The sequence below is a fragment of the Dermacentor variabilis genome, chromosome 4, assembly GCF_050947875.1.
Source record: "Dermacentor variabilis isolate Ectoservices chromosome 4, ASM5094787v1, whole genome shotgun sequence".
NCBI lineage: Eukaryota > Metazoa > Arthropoda > Arachnida > Ixodida > Ixodidae > Dermacentor > Dermacentor variabilis.
The window spans coordinates 196283128-196302351 of NC_134571.1; the positions used below are offsets into that span (position 1 = coordinate 196283128).

General features: G+C 44.8%; 1 protein-coding gene across 1 annotated transcript in view; it reads right to left on the reverse strand.

Annotated features, from left to right (window-relative positions):
* Window positions 1–233: 233 nt before the first annotated feature.
* The window catches only part of LOC142580038 (uncharacterized), a 50976-nt gene continuing 31985 nt past the window's right edge, over window positions 234–19224 (reverse strand). Inside the window, exon 4 of the mRNA XM_075690774.1 lies at window positions 234–9522. Coding sequence (XP_075546889.1) covers window positions 7654–9522 — 1869 coding nt within the window. The 3' untranslated portion in view covers window positions 234–7653. The remainder of the gene's footprint in view (window positions 9523–19224) is intronic.

Consider the following 19224-nt stretch of genomic DNA (forward strand, 5'->3'; position numbering starts at 1 on the left):
ACTTATTATTCCATTAGTTGTCAATAACCAATCTGTCTACTGGAATTTTCACTAAGGAAGCGGCCACGAGATCCACAACAGCACCACAACAGTGACAGAGCTTGGCCGCGTGTGTATAATTCACAGCAACCGAGACTGACTGTAGACTAGCTGTAGACCACACACACCTCACATAGTACTTCTAAGACTAGTGGTCAAGGTGAAGACGAAAGAGAAATGCAGAAACACAGCACTGACTTACAGTCAAATTGAAAGGTCTAATTTACAAGCAGTGGTGCTTTTCCATCGCGAGTGGATTGGCCAAGCATTAAAAAAAATGTGACTGGCGCCAGGTAGAGCCTAGTATTATTTTTGCAGCAGGGCAATTGTGTAACACCAAGGATGGCAAGAATGCTTACCATAATGCTGCAATATCAAGGCGAACACCATCTTCACATTAGCAGATGTAACATTTCTTATGCATACATATTGAATTGCTTCAATAAAACGTGCTTGCAATACTGACACTCTCAAATACTCCCGTTTTTTTCCCCATTGCAGTGAGCGATTCAAAATCGCTTTGATTCATCAATACAAAATACAAGTCACAGATAGTATTCAATAAAACGACACAAGCATTAACTACAAAGCAAGCGCAAAATACAATTAGCAATACTTCAGTCATTTTTTCAATTATTCTTGCGAGCTTTCATACATTGGTACAGTGAAAAGGTCGATCTATTTATATTATATCAAGGTGGTGATATTTTGATCAACATTTCCAGAGTAACTGTCGGTGTAAAGGTCAAGTGGGTCAAGGGCCAAGGTCAAGTATAGTTCAACCCTTTAGTTTGAAGTGCAAAAAGGAGAAAGAAAAAAGAATACAAAACAATTCCGAATCGCATTTATTTTTAAAACGGCACTGCTCATGCATCATCGGAGCTGCAGCCTCATTCAAATTTGCAGAAGCGTCGTCAGAAGATGACCATTTGTAGCTGGACGCGTCCGACAGTGCACCGCCATATAGAAGTACCAATGACGTTTTACACAAGTTGCGCACCAACAATTCTCCTTTTTGTGCCTGCTAATCATACATTCTTCAGAAGTGAATACTGGGGTTTTACATGCCAACTCTTCCTTTTTCTTATTTTAGAAAATTCAGAAAGACAAAATTTGCATTTTTTTCTATTTTTTTGTACCAACCAACATGGCACATGAGTGACCATGTTGCTTTTCCTCTTGCCTAAGTAGACATTAATCTTGAATGCAGCTAAAACCGCTCTGCGTGCTGCTAGTCATCGCTCACTAGATAAAAAATAAATAGCACAGTAAGCTGATTGCAAAAGGGCACACAGGTAGGCAAAATGACAAAAAAAAATGACTGCAATCACGTTTGGATATAGATAAGGCTTTGACTGTGAGTTCACCAACATGGGTTGCTATTCTGGACATTCTCAAGTTCTGCCATGATTATCAAATTTGCCATTGCAGTGGCAGCAGTTTGGGCCAACCAGAGAGGCCGTAGCAGCCCTCTGGGCCTCTCTGACTGGCTCAAAATATTGCATTACCGAACTCGACAGTACGGTGTAATTTACCAATGTCCGGGGGTGCTGTTTTTGACATTGTCAAATTAACCATATTGCTGAATTCGGTAATGGTGGCATTTTGAGCCAATTAGGGGCCACAGCAGCGTTCTGTGAAGCTTAGAACGACAGACAGCTGAGCTAGTTGGTAAGGATTCATAATGCAAAGAAGAAGTAAGGCCTGCAGACACGGACACAAGAGAATCCTGCTTCTTTAATTGAGATATGTATAACCTGCACTAGAACCGGCGTTCGTATTGTCCACTTCTTTTCTTTTGTGTTCATGTCTGCATGCCTTACCCCTTTTTTGCATTGTGAACCCTCTGTGCCCTTTTGATTGGCTAAAAATGCTGCCATTAACAAATATGAAATGATGGCAGAATTGGAGTGTCCAGAATGACACCTAAGCACACAGTACGGTTGCCAGATGACAAGTTGCATTTGGCTAAAGACTGCTATATAAGACGAGGGGCGACCTTAGCCTGTTGTCCTTTTAAGAAAATATCTATACTTGCATTCCGGTTTATACGGTGCTTATTTCCTTGTTACTTTTTTAGAGTGCACGCTGCTGTTAGTAAAAAAAAACGATGTACAAGGTTATGTTTCCATGCCATTTGCAAATACATTCCCATATGTGGTCCTACTACCTCACATATTATGCTCACCCGCATTGATCTCAACAAGACTAGTACTATTGAAAATAAATAACTGCAATTTCTATTCCTTACCATGAATAAACAACACAAACACGTGAAATAAGCAAATTAACAGCGTACACATTTTACATTTTGCAAAGAAAATGCTAGACAGATGTAGCAGTTGTTCATCCATGAAAGTGATGATGTGACCTTTGCACATCCGACCGAAATTAGCACATCAATTCAGTGTCACTAATCCTCCATGGCTGACATATACCACAGCAACACCACATTAAATGACACTGCAGTTCTCGCTTTGGCACTATGAACAATACTGAATGCGCATGCGTTTTAGAACAGCTTCTCTCAGGCTAAGGCCCACAGACACAACAGATACTCAAGGACGTTGGAGGAGGTCAGAGGTGCTCCTGTGACAGTGACAAGTCTCATCGAAAGAGCAGGCTGAATGTTGAGTGGCCCATTTGAAGGACCTCTTACTACACCACGCATTCAACACCTCGCATGCCTGCCTGTGGTGCACCTGATATCACCTTTGCCATTCAGGTGCATGTGCTGAGCCACTCCAAACATCATGCCACCGCCCCACACCTATGATCCAGACTCATTTGCAGCCCCATCATGCTCATTCTCTAAATAAACACAGCTTGAAAAATGCCAGCAGCTGTGTCCGACGGCAACCATGTCACACAGTTTCCACAACATTGCCACGAAGATCTGCGTCTGCCTAACCACAGAAATGCATTAGTTGTGATGCCATACCAAAATACAGTCGAACCTCGATATACTGAACAGCACAGTGATCGCAAAATAGTTCAATGTAGGCAGAATTTGATATATAAGATCACCTAAAAAACGCATCAAGAACTTGTACAAATCAATCGGTGAAGAAAAGGTGCGATTGGGGATCGTTGTTTGGAGCGTGTGTTTGGTTTCGCCGCACTCCATTAGCCTAGGCCATGCTGCACCGCGCGAAGTCAGCGCGGCCTAAGCTAATTGTGCACTCTGAACAACGATCCCCGATCGCGCCCCAATTGCGGCATAGTAAATACTCATTTGAGGCTTCACACAAGCCGTTTATTTTTTTGGCTGAAAGTACTGCAGCAGTGTAGCCTGCTTCTTGTTGGCAGCTGCGCACTTAACCATGGCATCCTCAGCATAGTCTAAATGATCCACAAGCAATAGGCCAGTGCCTTCTATTGCGCCGTAGTAGCGGCGAAGAAGGGCCAAAGCAGCTACAGCCTTAGTTTAAGTCGGGAGCGGGACATCATCAATGCGGAATCAACCTCGGCAGCGTCTTCAAGTTCGGCCGCTACTTACGCTGCAATCTACATGTCCATCAATCGAAGAATATTTAAACACTGTCAATAACAAAGTATGAAGTGGTGTCTGTGAGTGAGCCTAGTGAGCGCGCACTGTCACACACCTTTGTGGATGCAAACCACTCCTCACAAGGCACAGCAGGCGAAGAGCGCAGCACCGAGGAGTCAGCACGCTAAATGCAATGCGTCGTTGATGTTGTCGAACTAGCCAAGCCACCGCATGCGTATGCCACTACGTTCAAATGACGCCCTCGGCGCTTTTGATGTGTGCAGCTATAGTGCGCAGCAGTAGGGAACACCCATTGCCCCATCACTATCTTCGAGGGCGTTGCGGGCAAGCTTGCCGCCTGTCAACAGAGTGCACATGGTCTGGGGTGGCGGAGTTCGATATAGCCATTTTACGTTCGACCCCGTTCGAAATAAAAATTTTAAATGCATGCAATTTTCCAGGTTATATGGAAAGTGTTCGATATATGCAATAATTTGATATATCCGTGTTTCATATATCGAGGTTTGACTGTATTAGATGAACAGGTTAACAAATGGGCCAGCCAATAGTTTCGCGCCACTGTCGCAATCAGCTCTGTACACTAATTGCACAGGAACTCGGCATGGGAGTGCGACTTTTGGTGTTGCATGGAGTGTGTTTTGCGGATTAATCCACTAAATAAAGAACAGCATGGTTATCATTGAACATGTGACTTCGCCAGTTTTCTAGAGCATCCGACACCAAAACCCTTATTTCTACTCTGCAGGATCGCACACTGAGTGGAGCACATGGACAGCTTAAGGTACAGTCCCAACAACAAAAATACCTTTCTATGTTACTGTTGTCACAATGTCCTTATCTGAATATCTACACTTAAAAACAAAATAAAGCCTTGAAAGCTGAAAAAGAAAATTTCCATGCTTTTTTTTTTATTGAAAAATTGGCATGACAGACAGCCATTAAATTTGTGCCTGCAATATACTAATGACGCTAATGATGCACTCTAATCATGTCAATGTTAAGGTCACTGCTACGGTTAGTAGGAAGCTATCAAACACCATTTTATTTAACTCCTTCGTTACCGCAGCTATAGAAAATGATCAATTTGATCGACCATTCTTCTACAAGTTGTTAAATATTCCCATTGGAAATTTTTAGAATGCAGCTCTTAGGCACCCATTCCTGCGGCAAGCATTGGTGTCAACGTAACTGAGCGAAAGAGCACAGCGAAGGATTAAAGAGTGAATGCGGAGTGCAGTGGGGGATGAAAGACTCAAGGAGGAAAGTGGGGAAGGACAGTGCAGCAGAACCATGAGACAGAAAGAAGAGGAGGCGGGTACGGCGAAAGCATCAGAAAAGCATAGTGCGGCAACGATGGATACCAGATCATCTGGGAGGTCTGTCTGCAGCGGCTCCTGTGAGTCGCGCCCACGCATCACCCACGGCCTGCCTCACTCCGGTTGCGCCACCCTCCTCTGTTTGCAACATGCCGCACGAGACGGATTGTCCACGCCAGCCAGTATATCACAAAATGAAAACACATATGAGCTGCACTCAAATTTCGCATTAGGGAGTATTGCAATTGTCACGGAATTTTTTTTTTTTTACTAGCAACATCATGCACCATCTGAAATAACGACTAAGCTATTTGTCAGATTTCACAATTTTTGGCAGATAAGAGTGTCTGGAAAAATAAAGCTTCGACTGTAGGTATCGCCAAAACTACCCTCCAGTGCTCCTAGCACTTCTTCAATAACACACAAAATTTGCACTTTGGTCGATTCGGCAACATAGACACAGAAACTGCTCTCGGGTTGCCAATTTTACGATCCAACGTAAAATTGCCGTTACAGCAATTGCCGTTACAGTAGGTGCTGACAGTAGATGCTGATGAGGGCGTGTTATTTTGATATTCTTGCACTAACATCCAGTGCAACATTATTTTTCCCACTGAGAGTTGGGTTTCATCCATCAGTGTATGTACGAATTACTATCAGCAATCATTCTCGTCATGTGGGTTTTCCCTTGCACAAGAGCATGCAGCCGATTTCAGACCGACATTTGACCAAAGCTTCACTAGCTGTTCTATCTCTAACATTCTGAACACTGCCTGTGCCTTTATTCATTACTGTACGATATTGTGCAACGCCCCACATTACTGTACAGGACTGCGCAGGAATTGAACAAAGCATGTGGAGGCTCCCAGACCAGCTGAAAGCACGCTAGACCACCTTGCTTGCACAGAAAAGCTGACTGAACGCAATAATCAAATATGAAGAGGCTCCTGCATGCTCCCTGACCTGACGACTATTGCTTCGAATGCAGTAAAAAACAAATTAGATGCCTGCTGCAAAGAGGAAAAACAAATGCTCCCTGTACTATAGGAACTCACCCATTTTCTTATTTGCAAAGCTCCTCCTTCCTTGCATAGTGTCAGCATCACTGTGGCTAGTATTGATGCCTACAAATCTTCACACAAATTATTTTGCATGATCTGCCTTACATAAGTTGGGAAAGAGGAACCAGATGTATAGTTTATAGACTCCAGATATTTTGTACAATCAGCACTTACAATAAAAATAGTAAATTATTACTTTCATTCATGTTCCATAAGGTGCTTCCTTGAGATTTCACAAGAATTCTAAAAAATTATCTGAGCAATTATTACTATACATAAATTCAAAACACCAATGATCTGGCTGTAATTTTATGTATACAGTAAAACCTCGTTAAACTGTACTCGCTTAAACAGTAGTTTCGTTTTAAAAGTAGTAAAGTCAAATCCCCGACTCAGCGGCCATTGAACATAATGTGTTCTGTATCAGCATAAACCATACCAGCTTATTCCGTACGTATCGGTTAAAGCGTAGCGTTTACACTTTTCGTCGCGCAAACACGGCGGTGCATCATCTCAGAGGGCAGCCCAGCAGAACAACAAGCCTCAGAGATCAGAACGGTGGCCTCCAAGCGCCCTGTGCATTTGTGCGTGAAGCCACATCAACACCATTTCAGCGCCGTGCCGGAGAGCGTTGTGGCATCGTGCAAAGAAGGACTCGCGTCATGCCGAAGGTTGGATAAAAAATACGCGGAGTGCTCAGCATAGAAGAAAAATTAGACATCATTTGTGCTATGGAATGTGACCCTAAGTCAGCGCTAGCACGCAACAAGGATCTACTCTCGACTACGGTGTGTGGCATTTGGAATGCGAAGAAGTCACTCGGCAGCACTGCTGCAACTGCAAAGAGATATCGGCTACGAGGTTCGACTTATCACCATCGTTGCCGACGACTAGCGACAGTGATGAGGACAACACGGAAAGCGACAGCACGGGCGATTCAGGCCCGACAGTGGCAGAAGCTGCACATTACGTCAGCCGCATGAATGCAATTGTCGCGACAAGAACAGCACCCCGCAACGAAAAAGGCAGCTCATGACTTCTGCAGCGCTACTGCCCACATGCACGGAGAACATACAACGCCAACGAGGAATCTGCCACGCGAGTGTTTGCCGAGAAGAGGGGGCTGGCTGAAAATCTGGCTCACAGCTTCAGTAAGTTTGAGGCTGCTATCATCGCTGCTAGGCCGCCGCGGCATCAAATGAAAATAACACTTTTGCGGTGCGAAGTGAATGCTGCATGTTTTTTACTCCTTCATAGCACTCTCTCAGAGTTCCGTTTTTGACAAGTGCGTGGGCGATCTCATGCTAGTTTGGTTAAGCAGCAGGATCGTTTAGTACATACTTTTTCAGAGCTCCGGACAACTACGGTTTAACGAGGTTTCACTGTAACAGTATACATTGCGACTACTACATCTTGAAATAACATGCTAAAACATTGAAGCACTGAAAATGAGCACATTTCTTGCGGTAACGAAAGAGTTAATCAACAATTCATCCCAAACCAAAGCCAAAGCCACAGAAAGCACTGTACAAGACTACCAGTTGCAGTGTCTTGTGATCACAGACACATGCGAGGCAGAGCAGTCCTAGTAACACAAATAGTTCCTAGGTGGCAACAGCTTTGCTCGAATTAGCTTTGTGCAGTAGCCGGGACACCTTCAAAGTCAAGTAAAACAAAAACATGACACATCACAAGGAACACGAATCTGCTTCCAACAGTAGGGGCACTACCTCCGTTTCCGTTTGCGTGGCAACCTCCGCTTCTCTCCTGTCTCGTCCAGGACGTCGCTGATGCTCAAGAATCCTCGAACATGCAACCATGCATCGAGTACCAGATTGTCAATTTGCTTCCGACCATCGACCCTTTCGAAACACACAAGTTCATCCTTCACGATGCCTGCAAGTTGCCAGAATTGCATCCGCACAAGGCGATTGCATTCTAGCAGTTTCTGACTCACTTCTGAGGCGCTCAGTGGTGCCAGCTCTTGGACTTTGGACAACAGCTGAGGGTGCCACGACACAGTTTCGTAAGCAGCAGCCGCCCGCTTCAATGTCGAGCCCAGCACAAAGTGAGCAGCACACTCAACAAGTGACAAGTTCCGCCGCCTGAAGTGTTTCACAGCCTGCCAATTGTGAAAGTTGGAGGGATACTCCACTACACGGATGTACGTGAGAGTGTAGCTGTCCTCAAGCAGGTCAGCCAGATCTTCAATGAGCACCTTACATGCTTCATACTGGGCACAGAGGTAAACAAGGTGGTACACTGTTCTGCTGTCCACCAGCCAGGTGCACAGTTTCTTAATGTCCTTCCTGCGCACAAGCCAGTCCTCAATTCCGAGCTTTTCTATCGTCTTGTTCTTGGAGAGGCCCTCGATGATGAGGTGAGCATCCTGGTTGAAGTTACTGAACTTCATGTAGATTTCCTTCAGGGCGGTAGTCTTCGACAGATAGGCGGCAATAGTGGATGCATCTTTCTCAACAAAGTCGTCGTCCCAAGTGTCGAGCCGTAACTCCAGCGCAGTGACACGGTCATGCAGCACGAGGGCGGCTCCGATCTCGCGGAACGCTGGCGTGTTCAGATGAAAGAACTTGTGGTGGCCCATGCTCAGAATGTCACTGCCAGATTTCAGCCCTGCCACAAATGCCGCAGGCAGCGAATGACACGTGCCTAGTCTGACCTTCCCAGAAGCACCTGTCTCCTGCACCATTTGGTGGAACGTCTCTACGGACAGCATCATGACCGAGTCGAAGGTGAGGTGTTGCAGAGAAGAAGATTTGGCAGCAGCTTCCAGAAGCTGCCGGGTCTCGTCATTGGTGAAGCACCCAGCGAGCACAAGCTTTTGCAATGACGACGTCTTCTGCAGTGCCTTCACTAGAGGCACAACCCGCCAGTCTCTGCCCAGCCTGCCCACGAGGGCATACAACATGCGCTGCCTCCGGATGTCTTCTGTCGCACGCATGAACTGGTAGTCCCAAGTGCAGTGGGGAAAGCCAACCTCGCGCAGAGTGGTGTTAAAGCTGAACACCCTGGCAAACTGCAGGGCAACAATCGGGTCCAGCTCAAAGTTTTCTATCGTGAGCACCTCCAAAGTCGAGTTCTCAGTGAGTGCCTTGAAGACTTCCCCCACATCTGGAGCACTCCTGCAGTGGTCACTGCAGATGATTAAATTTTTCACTGTCCTGTTGGCCGCAAGATAGCGGCGAAATTCAGTACGTCGATTCTGATTCAAGACCGAGCAGCCAACGATGAGCTTGACGATGCTCGTGTTCTTCACGAGGGCCTCGATAAGTGCAGATGACTCTCGAAACAACGGTACATGCGCCACGTTGAGGGTGCGGAGTGATTTTGTCTTGGTGATGTAGCCGGAAAGGGCGTCCTCGGCCGCACGGACATTGCCAGTGGTAAACTTGCACCAGTCCCACGAGAGCTCCTCCAGACACTCGGCACCACCTATGGCAGCAATGACGCTTCGCACCACAGGTCCCGTCAGCTCGCACTTGCTTAGCCGGAGCACAGTCAGTGATGTGTTGTTCCTCAGGGCATCGCAGAACAGCTTGCGGTAGCAGGGTAGAATGGACTGCAGCCCCTCGATAACCTGCAGTAGAGAAGAGGAGGCGCGTGATACATACCAATTCTGACTTGGCAGATCTTACATTTTTGCACCTCCACGAACCTACATTCAGCAGTGTACACCTGTTGAGTATTTAGGTGTCTTTGAATCGTTGCCATTTCACAACATTGTTAAATGTAATTAAACTAGCATTTTGCCCCTTTTCTTGCCGTCTTGTATAGATATTTATTTTAGTCATGTGTTGCATCTGATGTGATGCAACTGTGTTGCATCATGCTAGTTGTTGCCCCCAGTCTCTGCCTGATATACAGGGCATTAGAACTTCATCAAGCACACAGTTGCATTTATTCTCTCTTCCTCTGTCAACCTTCTATTAATGGAAATGAGCCAATATTATTATTATCATCGGAACTTTTAAATGCCACATCTTGGCTCTGATGGAGCACTGCAATGGAGCGCAGTGGATTATTTTCAACTATGAGGTTTCTAAGGGGTCCTTCAAGTGTAAGAGTAGGGTTGAAGATTAATATGCGGAAGACAAAGGTAATGTTCAATAACCTGGCAAGGGAACAAGAATTCATGATCGCCAGTCGACCTCTAGAGTCTGTGCAGGAATGTGTTTATCTAGGCAAATTACTCCCAGGGGACATTGATCACGAGAAGGAAATTTAGAGAATAAAAATGGGTTGCAGTGTGAACAGCACGCATTAAAAAATACTGACTGGGAGCTTACTACTGTCATTGAAATGAAGAGAGTACAATCATTGCATTCTACCAGTACTAACATAAGGGGTAGAAACTTGACGGTTAACAAAGAAGTTCGAGAACAAGTTAAGAACTGCACAATGAGCAATAGAGTAAAAAATGTTAGGCTTAATGTCAAGAGACAGGAAGAGAGTAGTGTGGATAAGAGAGCAAACAGGGATTGCCGATATTGTAGTTGACATTATGGAGAAAAAATGAAGCTGGGCAGGCCACGTAATGCGTTAGGCAGATAACTGATGGACCATTAGAGTTGCAAAATGGGTGCCAAGGAGAGGGAAGTGTAGTCAAGGATGGTAGAAAATTAAGTGGGGTGACAAAATTATGAAATTTGCATGCGCAAGCTGTTATCAGCTAGCCCAAGACAGGGGTAATTGGGGATCGCTGGGAGAGGGCTTCATCCTGCAGTAGACCTAAAAGTAGGCTGATAACCATGAATGCACCCCTCACGAGGTTTAGGCATTGCAAATAGACAAGCACACTGCACAGGTCATGCAGTGATGACTGTGTTTGCAAAGTATTACATGAACGTGTGCTGGCAAAACTTCTGTGAATTCAAACAAAAGATGATGCTCTTTTCTTTTTTAAAGAGCATTTTGTGCTAGGTAGGTAGCATCAAATATGCAGGGTTTCTATGTCAGATGCAAGGGTCTACATGCACAAATTGGCAGTCACAGTGCGAACAACTCTGGGATTCCAATGAAAGGCAAGGCATGCAAAACCACCCCTGAGAATGTGCTACACAGCTAGAAAAGAAGCGAGACAAAGCAAAGGAGGCAGAGGTCGTGATTAAAAAATTTGTAGTTTCCCCTGAAGGGAAAGCATTGAAAGCGATAGTAGGCTTTCGAATTGCGCTGAAGGCATCTCGAATGCTGGCATGCATGCTAGCGCCCTGGCAAGTGTCGCACTTCAATGTTACTCGACGTGAGACCGGAGGAAAACCGTCTTGCATCGGTCAGGATCCACAGAAAGGACCACATAAATTTAGTTTGATGTTTACCAAGGCGTGAAATGCACACAGCTTCTCAAGAGGAACTCTAATGCATGTGCGCATAACCCCCATGCCAGCAGTGGAAGCCAGAACGGTACCCTAGCTCTGGTGGAGCCAAATTAGTGTAGCGTGGTGGTGTGTCCACTTGGCTTCGTTGCTTTTGGAGCCAAACGCACTTACAGTCTCTGGGAGACTTCTAATCCACCACACGCAGAATGTGCACACCCTCAAACACCCGTATGAGGTCCTAGAGGTAGGCCCTCATCTCCGATGTGGGAGACAGCAGGTGAGGAATGTCAGTTTCCTACACAAATTACCAGAGGGACCTCCAGCATTCCCTCTAGCATGGTGGTTCAGTCAACCTGCAAGCATGCTGGTTCAGACAGCATAGAAATGATGGTCAGTACATGATCCTGCCTAAACTCTGTCCTTCTGGCTTCAAATGCCTTTGTCACTAGTTCCAACTGTTAATTTTTGTCAAAATGATGCATTATAAATGCAACAATTCGTAATAATTGTGCATGTCTGCAGATTCTCATATGTGGTGTTAAAATCTACACCCCAGTTATGACCCCCCTATGGGTAACAAATGCAGGTCTTGAGGGCCATGTTCTTGCTGGTTGCATGTGGCAGATGCGATTACAGGAGCAAGAAACACACCATAGGAAGTCACGTTTTGGACACCTACTATTGCTTTATGCATTTAGAAATACAGGATTGCTTCAAAATTTAGGCTGATAAAGGCAGATAAAGTTAATGCCGCAGGCAGGTTTGAAGCCAAAAGTACAAAGACAAATTCATGTCCTAACCATCATTCCCAAGCCAGCTGAACGATTAGAGTTCCCTCTAGTAATTATTGTAGGGAACTCTATGAGGAATGACATCAGCGGGTGCTGGGTGAAAGCAAGAGAGAAAGCCTCTGCTTCGAGGACGGCAGCCTGCCCCCTGGCACCATGGCTTCCCAACATTTCACTTGGTTCCAACTCAGCTGTTACTGCACCCTTTCTAAAGATTCCTGCAGCCAAACACTCCCTGGATGATGCTTTACAACTTCTAGTGCATAGCCAAAATTTCTGATGGGACCTGGCGAGAGCACATTTCGCAAGACTGAAACAATCAAAGGGAACATGCAATGAGATTATAGCTCAAGTAAAAAAGATCATCAGCATGTGCTGTGTCCACTGCAGAACCAAGGTGTACTGTGCCGGGCAGCTGGGGTCACTGGCAAGCAGAGCGACAGGGACGTGACGTGTACAAGAGAAGAGCGGGCAGAAGAGAGCACCTACACTGTTTACTCCGAGTTTTGAATATCTCATAGCGAGAGAGAAAGGCAAGTAGTGGGGTAAGGAAAATTAACTTGCAGAGCAAGCCGAGGCCGGCGATTCATGTAACACCATCAGAGTGAATTGAGAGCTGACAGCACACCTCCCTTTCTTCAAAAAGCAAACATGAGAGTTATATGACTGGGACTGTTCCAACACAGCTTGCACACTTCACTACCAGAAACTCTGCACACTGAGGAACTGGGCGTATCTAGCTGGCGGGTTCAAAAGACAGCTGGAAACATGTTAAAGTTATCGGAGCACTCTGGCTTGCTGTGCTTCCAGGCGTTGCCCTTAGTTGGATGGCTTTCCAGCAGTTGATCTTCCTCTATCCTTGTGTTGCTTCACCTGCTGATAATATAGAAAGGCGTCCCGTTCACCTCGTACTTGCGTTTTTACTAAGAACGTGCAGTTGTGACCAACTGTGATTTTTTAGTTTGCACTAAATATTACAGGAGAGCGAATACCAAATAGTAGATTTCAAATCGAATACCAGATTGAATCAAGAGAAAAAGCCGAATATCCAATCAAATATCAAATATCAGAAAATGTTTCACACAGTTCATGCTTATATGTTTCGGACAAGAAAATACAGTGATGCACATACTTGGGAGTCCCATACCATAAGTTTTTGCAAGTTATCAGTAACTTACGTAGAGTAGCCAACGGATTTTTTGGACTCCAAACATTCAAACTTTATGGATATTCTGGACTTCATAAATGCACCATCAGGGTTCCCATAGAGCTAGTGCATTTTCATGACTTAGTTTTCGGACAAATTTAGGCTCCAAACTTGACTTTACGGACTAAATCACTCGTTTGGAGTCGCACTACCCGTTCTTGGAGGCCACCACGTTGAATTTTCTGCTGACATAGCCAGAATGTGTGTTTCTATTTATGCCCAACCCCAGTGCTCAACCACTGCATGGCCAGGAGCCGCCCGCACATACTACGTTACTAGGTACTTTTCCGCAAAAGCCCCACGGCACACCAGCTAGATCCTCCTAGGTATCTGGTTTTACGTCCCTGGCTGGTACCTGGGTGCACAGTCTGCTCAGCCCAGCCCGCATTCGCAGAGTTCAGGCACCGCAGGTAAGTTTTAATTTTACATGTGTAAGCATTTCTATGGTTACCCAACAAGAAAACCATCCCTCCGTTCGTCCCATAATAAGACAATTGGTTTCGTAATAGCGCCAGCAGCAGCGAGCGAATACGCCATTGTGCTGCATCTCACTTCAACATCAACAAAGTGGCGAGAACACAGCGCTGACGGTGCTCTCAGCACACACCTCACTGTGCCACTTTCGCAGATCGCTTTCAAGATACAGGTGAGCACGTCTCTTCAACGCTAAATGCCAAGAACACAGCGTGCGAAGCTATGAGCAGTCAGCACTCTTTGTGGGCATCGAAAATCGCTTTCAAGGTGCAGCTCGTGCAGCGGTGCCATACAAAGCCATCGCCTAAGTATATTCACGGTTTTTAACGGTTCAACACAGGTGGATAAGGCGCTAAAGAGCAATAACGGCTTATAATGTTCGGAACGTCATCGGCGCAGCTGGCACCTCCACCTACAGTACTTTGCTTGCATAACCAATGCTCCTTGCACCGCCATCAGCACGAGTTCGTCTCACTACAGTGCTGTGGTTATAACTAGCCTAATAAGGTTACATAACATTGGTAATGACACCGGGCTGCGTACAGAGGAGCAAGTGACACAATGCTTACGCATACTAAGACAACTCCTAGAGGAATTTTTTCATGCATTTTGTGATTTTTGGATGTCACGCAATAGTTTAATATGCGTCGTGTGTGGCGCTTGTGCCTTGCTACTGTTTTGGCCGGAAGAAAGATAGTGATGTAAAGAAGGAAAGGGCATTTGATTGCAGCTATGATGTGGCTCGTGGTGCGAGAAACCCTCCATGCTCCACGATTATCCCAGCTTTTGTAGATTGAAGTGCCTCAAACACCACGACCAACTTCTTATCGCATCCTTTCATCCCCTTATTCAGACTGAAAATTTCGTCCAGTGTTACTTCTGCTTCAGCACGCAACTTTTATTTCGAAATAGCCTAGGCAGCAAGTTTTGAAACACTTATTTTCTCTTAGTGACAGCTGGCTGAGCAGATGGTGCGCCGAGGCATAACATGTCCCTAGTCCCACCAAATACCTAGAAGGATCTAGAGCACTCGCCACGGCGCTTTGGGGAAAGAAAGTACCTAGAAACATGGTACACGCGAGCGGCGTACGGCGCCACAGCAGTCGAGCACTGAACTTGGGTGTAAATAGAAACACGCAGCCAGGCTTGGCTTCCAGTGGCCCTCTCTATAGCCTCCAAGATTGGGAGGTGCACGCTATCAATAGAAAGCGTTCACCATCTTCATGTCTCGGAGGACATGCCCGCCCTTCCTTGGCTGACAAAATGCTACAGGGGATGGCATGTTTTCTTTTCTCTTTCCTTTTTCAGTCAACACTACCATAATAATCTCTTAATGTGGGATCTGTTTTTGTTTTTTCTTCTTCTAGAGCTGCAGTTGCTATTTTCCACGTGATGTGTCTTGAGCAGATATGCCTCGGAGACGTCGCAACTTTGTGTATGTTTGTGCGGCTTTACATTTGTGTGATCGGCACCACCTCCTTTGCCTTCACAAGAGTGAAGTGGTGTGAAGAAAACGTGGCTGATTTTTTTCGATATCCATAGCGAACTCCGCTGGTGGAGATCTAGTCGACTCTGGTTGACTGTATGTGGAGACGTCACTTTTGCACAAATCCAAGCAAGTCTGATCACTTCCAAGCATAGTATGAGGCAGGGCATTATTAGATTTTTTAAAATCTGCTCTAAGCTAAATTTTTCTTGAGGGGGGGGGGGGTGAACAAGCTTTTCGAACTGTTTGATTTTTTGGGACTATTTTACGATTTATGGTCCCCGTAAGGACCGCAAATGCGGTCGGCAACTCAGGGTGTCCAACAAGTTGACATTTCCAAATTCCCTGAGTTTTCCAGGTTTTCCCTGAGTGCCCTGGCCGAATTCCCTGTGCAACAAAGAACTTTGTTTTATGTCAAGAGACGGGCTGACACCATGCCATCCGATGGTGTCACTCTTTAGTAAGCATGCTAAAAAATTAAGAAAAAAGACTTAATCCAGCTTGAATAGTAAGGGGTAGTGTTTATTTTATTCAAAAAGAAAACAGAAGGGCGGAGTTAGTAAAATGCACAGCGAAAAAAATGATATATTGGAAAAAATGTGTAAAACTCATAGTGAGACATTCTCAAATACGAATAAAAAGGAGATGCATACAGAAGCAAATATTTTCGAAGATGAGCTATTTCTATCAATTTTATCCCAAGGTGCTGGAGACTCCATATACAAGGCAAGTCAAGGCGGGAATGCATCTGAATTTTATAGTTACCCATCGTAAATACATAGTAACTAATATTCATTAATTGTACAGTCAGTCGTGCTGTGTTTCTTCGATAAATATATTAAATCACCCACTCAAATTACTTACAAAGGCTAATTACTGGGCCCAAGCAATACAAGGGAGAAATAATCTTTTGCAATTACTACCCAAACCCCCAACCTCGCTTTCATGAAAGCATTACCCTCTTTGAAGGGACGTCAAAGAGGGCAATGCCTTTGTGAAAGCAGTCGTTTGAAGCTATACATTTCACTGAGAAGTGGAATGGGTGTACCTTAAGAAAGCAGAATGTGCAATTTATTCAAAGCCTAATGTTCACTGTCTATTCCTTGTAACCACTACAAAGTAAGGACAAAAATAAGTTGTGTTCGCAAATGTTATGCCGTGACTGAAGGGGATATAATGAAATTCGTAGTTTGTTTCTTCGGTGTTCTCGGTGAGCTAAACAAGGCATCTTGTTTATTTCTAGGGGAAATTAGGGGCATGGTATGGATAAGGTGTAGGCAATGCTCCAAATGGGTGGGTTAAATGCGCATTTTCAACTAGAATAGGTATGCAAGTGGTCCATAGCCTTATTAGTCTGTTTTACGAGCTGTGTAAGACTTAGACACCTGCGCTTGCTTAGTTGCAATAACAACTGGGATAAAATTGTGCGAACATAAGGTGAACAATATGCCGATTTTATGTGCGATAGTAAATGCATGTTGATCAAATACGCCATCAAAAATTGTGAACAAGTGTTCGAAATTATCACGCTACTGCTAGTGTCCCAAGAGAGATTAAGATACTTTATACTTTGAAGGAAAAGGCAAGCATTTCAAGTGGAATGTGTCGCATAGTTTTAATATTTATGGGTTATTGAGAAGGGTTACGAATAATCATCGAACCCTTATTTTTTTGTTCTTACTTTGTCATGCATGACATATTAATTTCGGCTGGTGTCCTCACTGAACTAAAGAGGGCAGCTTTGTTAGGTTTGGTGACTGTAAGGACAAATTAATGGGTGGTGTAGAGGTGAAGTTCAAAATAGATGGCTTTCGTAATAAATTGCGTATGCAAGCACTCCAGCATGTTTGCGCGTGTCCAACGAGAGAAGAAGAATTAAGCCTGCTGCTCTAGCAGCACTATAAAGCCGCCAACACCTAATTTAGCGAAAATTGGTGGTGCCGAATGGAAACTTCCCGTGCGAAGTGGCTGGATCAAATACAGCCTTTGTAAAATTTTCTTATTCAAGCATTAGAGAGTGTGATATGACCGCTATCAACTAAGCTTCCCAGTGTCTCGACATAGATGTAGCTTACAACAGGTTCATATTTTGTGGAAAGTGGAGGGTGGCCATTGTAACTGCAATGTGTCACAAAATTTTTACATACCTGGTCCAATTAAAAGCACAAATAATAATGAGCCGTCATTTTTCTTTCCTTACTTTCATGCATCATAACACCTTCCATTTTAGTTTCAGCGATGTCCTCCATGAAATAAACAATACATTTTGTTTATATTTGGCAAAAATAAAGGGTGCGTTATCACCAATGTGTAGGCAAACTTCAAAGATAGAGAACTAATTATGATATTTTTAGTGTGTTACGCATGTAAGCTATTCGGAGCTTTATGAATGTGTTTTGCGAACAAAGAATTCATCCAATTGCCCTGGAATAACTGAACTCAACAGATATCAAAGCTAGTGGAAATTGAGTGTGTGGGAAGGGTAGGGGAGGGGGGGGGGCATTATAACGCACTAAAGCATTGCATACCCTCCTCAGCAATTGTAGTGGTGGTTTTTAACAGCTTTGCTTGACATCCATTGTCACAGGGCCGGGATGGTGAGCCCATTTTTTTGTGTGTGTGTTAATATTACAAGTAATTTATGTTGATTGTACGTCGTTTTATATAACCTCAACAGTACTACTACCTAAACTAGCGATACATTTATGTTATAGACTTAAACAGCAAGTACAATTCTTTGTTGAATTATTTAAATTCTTTGTAGCAAACACTTTTTATGTACTTTTCGTAATACTTTTTATGTACACTGTACTGCTGCTACTGGGTGCGATCCGAAGCCACTGTGGGTGCACTCATTGCCTTTTGCCCCTCTATTATCTTGAGATGCTATATAGTTGCAAGAAATAAAAGCGAATTCAGCTCATATTTTGGGTCCTCGTGGTTCACCAGGGGTGATTGATAAATAGGTCCCTATTGGTTAAATATGCATATAACAGAAGCATTTCCAGGCTATTTCACTTATGGTAATAGGAATTGGCAATATATATATATGTGTGTGTGTGTATAGAGAGAGAGAGAAAGAGAGGGCGATAGGTTAGACCGTCTGCGGTTTGCCCCCTCCCCCCCCCCACCACACACACACTAGAAATAGTTGGTACGCCACTGCATGTCTTTTACTGCCGCAGCACATCAAAAAAAGCTCTGAAGGCCTGCCAGTACACTTATTAGGCACATCGGTGCTCATCCTGTGACAGGAGGCAGCGGGTGCACACGTGTTTAATTAAGGAATACACACCATGTCCCGTGACAATTGCCCCTTCAACATGCTTGTTGTGAGGCAAAGCTGACTTTCGGCAACCGGTATTATGCATCGTGTCGTGTTTTCCGAGCTTCGAAGCCAATCGCGAGGACCACAAAGGCGGAGTCGGTGCCATTGTTGACAGCGGCGAATTCTTTCAATGAAAAACACGGCACAGAAAGGCAAGAAGCTTAATAGCCAACGCAGAAGCAGCTAGGCCTAGCGTTGCTGCGGTGATGGCTACGGCTTCCAGCGGATCTGCGTGCGAAAGCGCCGATTGGACGAGCGACAAGATTATCAAAACGGCGGCGGTGGTGGTGGTGGTTTTATTAATGCCGTTTTGGACCTGCCATGATGGCAAAAAGTCCGGAAAATCGGTTGGCGAAGGGTTCTTGCATCCGAAATTTCAGACGTTATTATACATAGGCTCTATGGGCACTTTGCAATGGTCAGGCGGCGCAGCGATCGGTTCAGCCGTCAGCGCCACCGTGTCAGTTGCGCGAAACACCGAGGCGGCCACTGCTACGGAGGCATGCTTTTGCGGCGCTCGTTTGAAACTTGTCGGACATTCTAAATTGTGGTTTTAAGGCAATCGAAAACATTGAGGCCTATTTTGGACTACCGACGCTTCAGAAAGGATGTCAAATTTACGACAACAACCATGTATATCATGTCAAAGAAGTAAACAGCACGGACATCACAGCGAGGTGC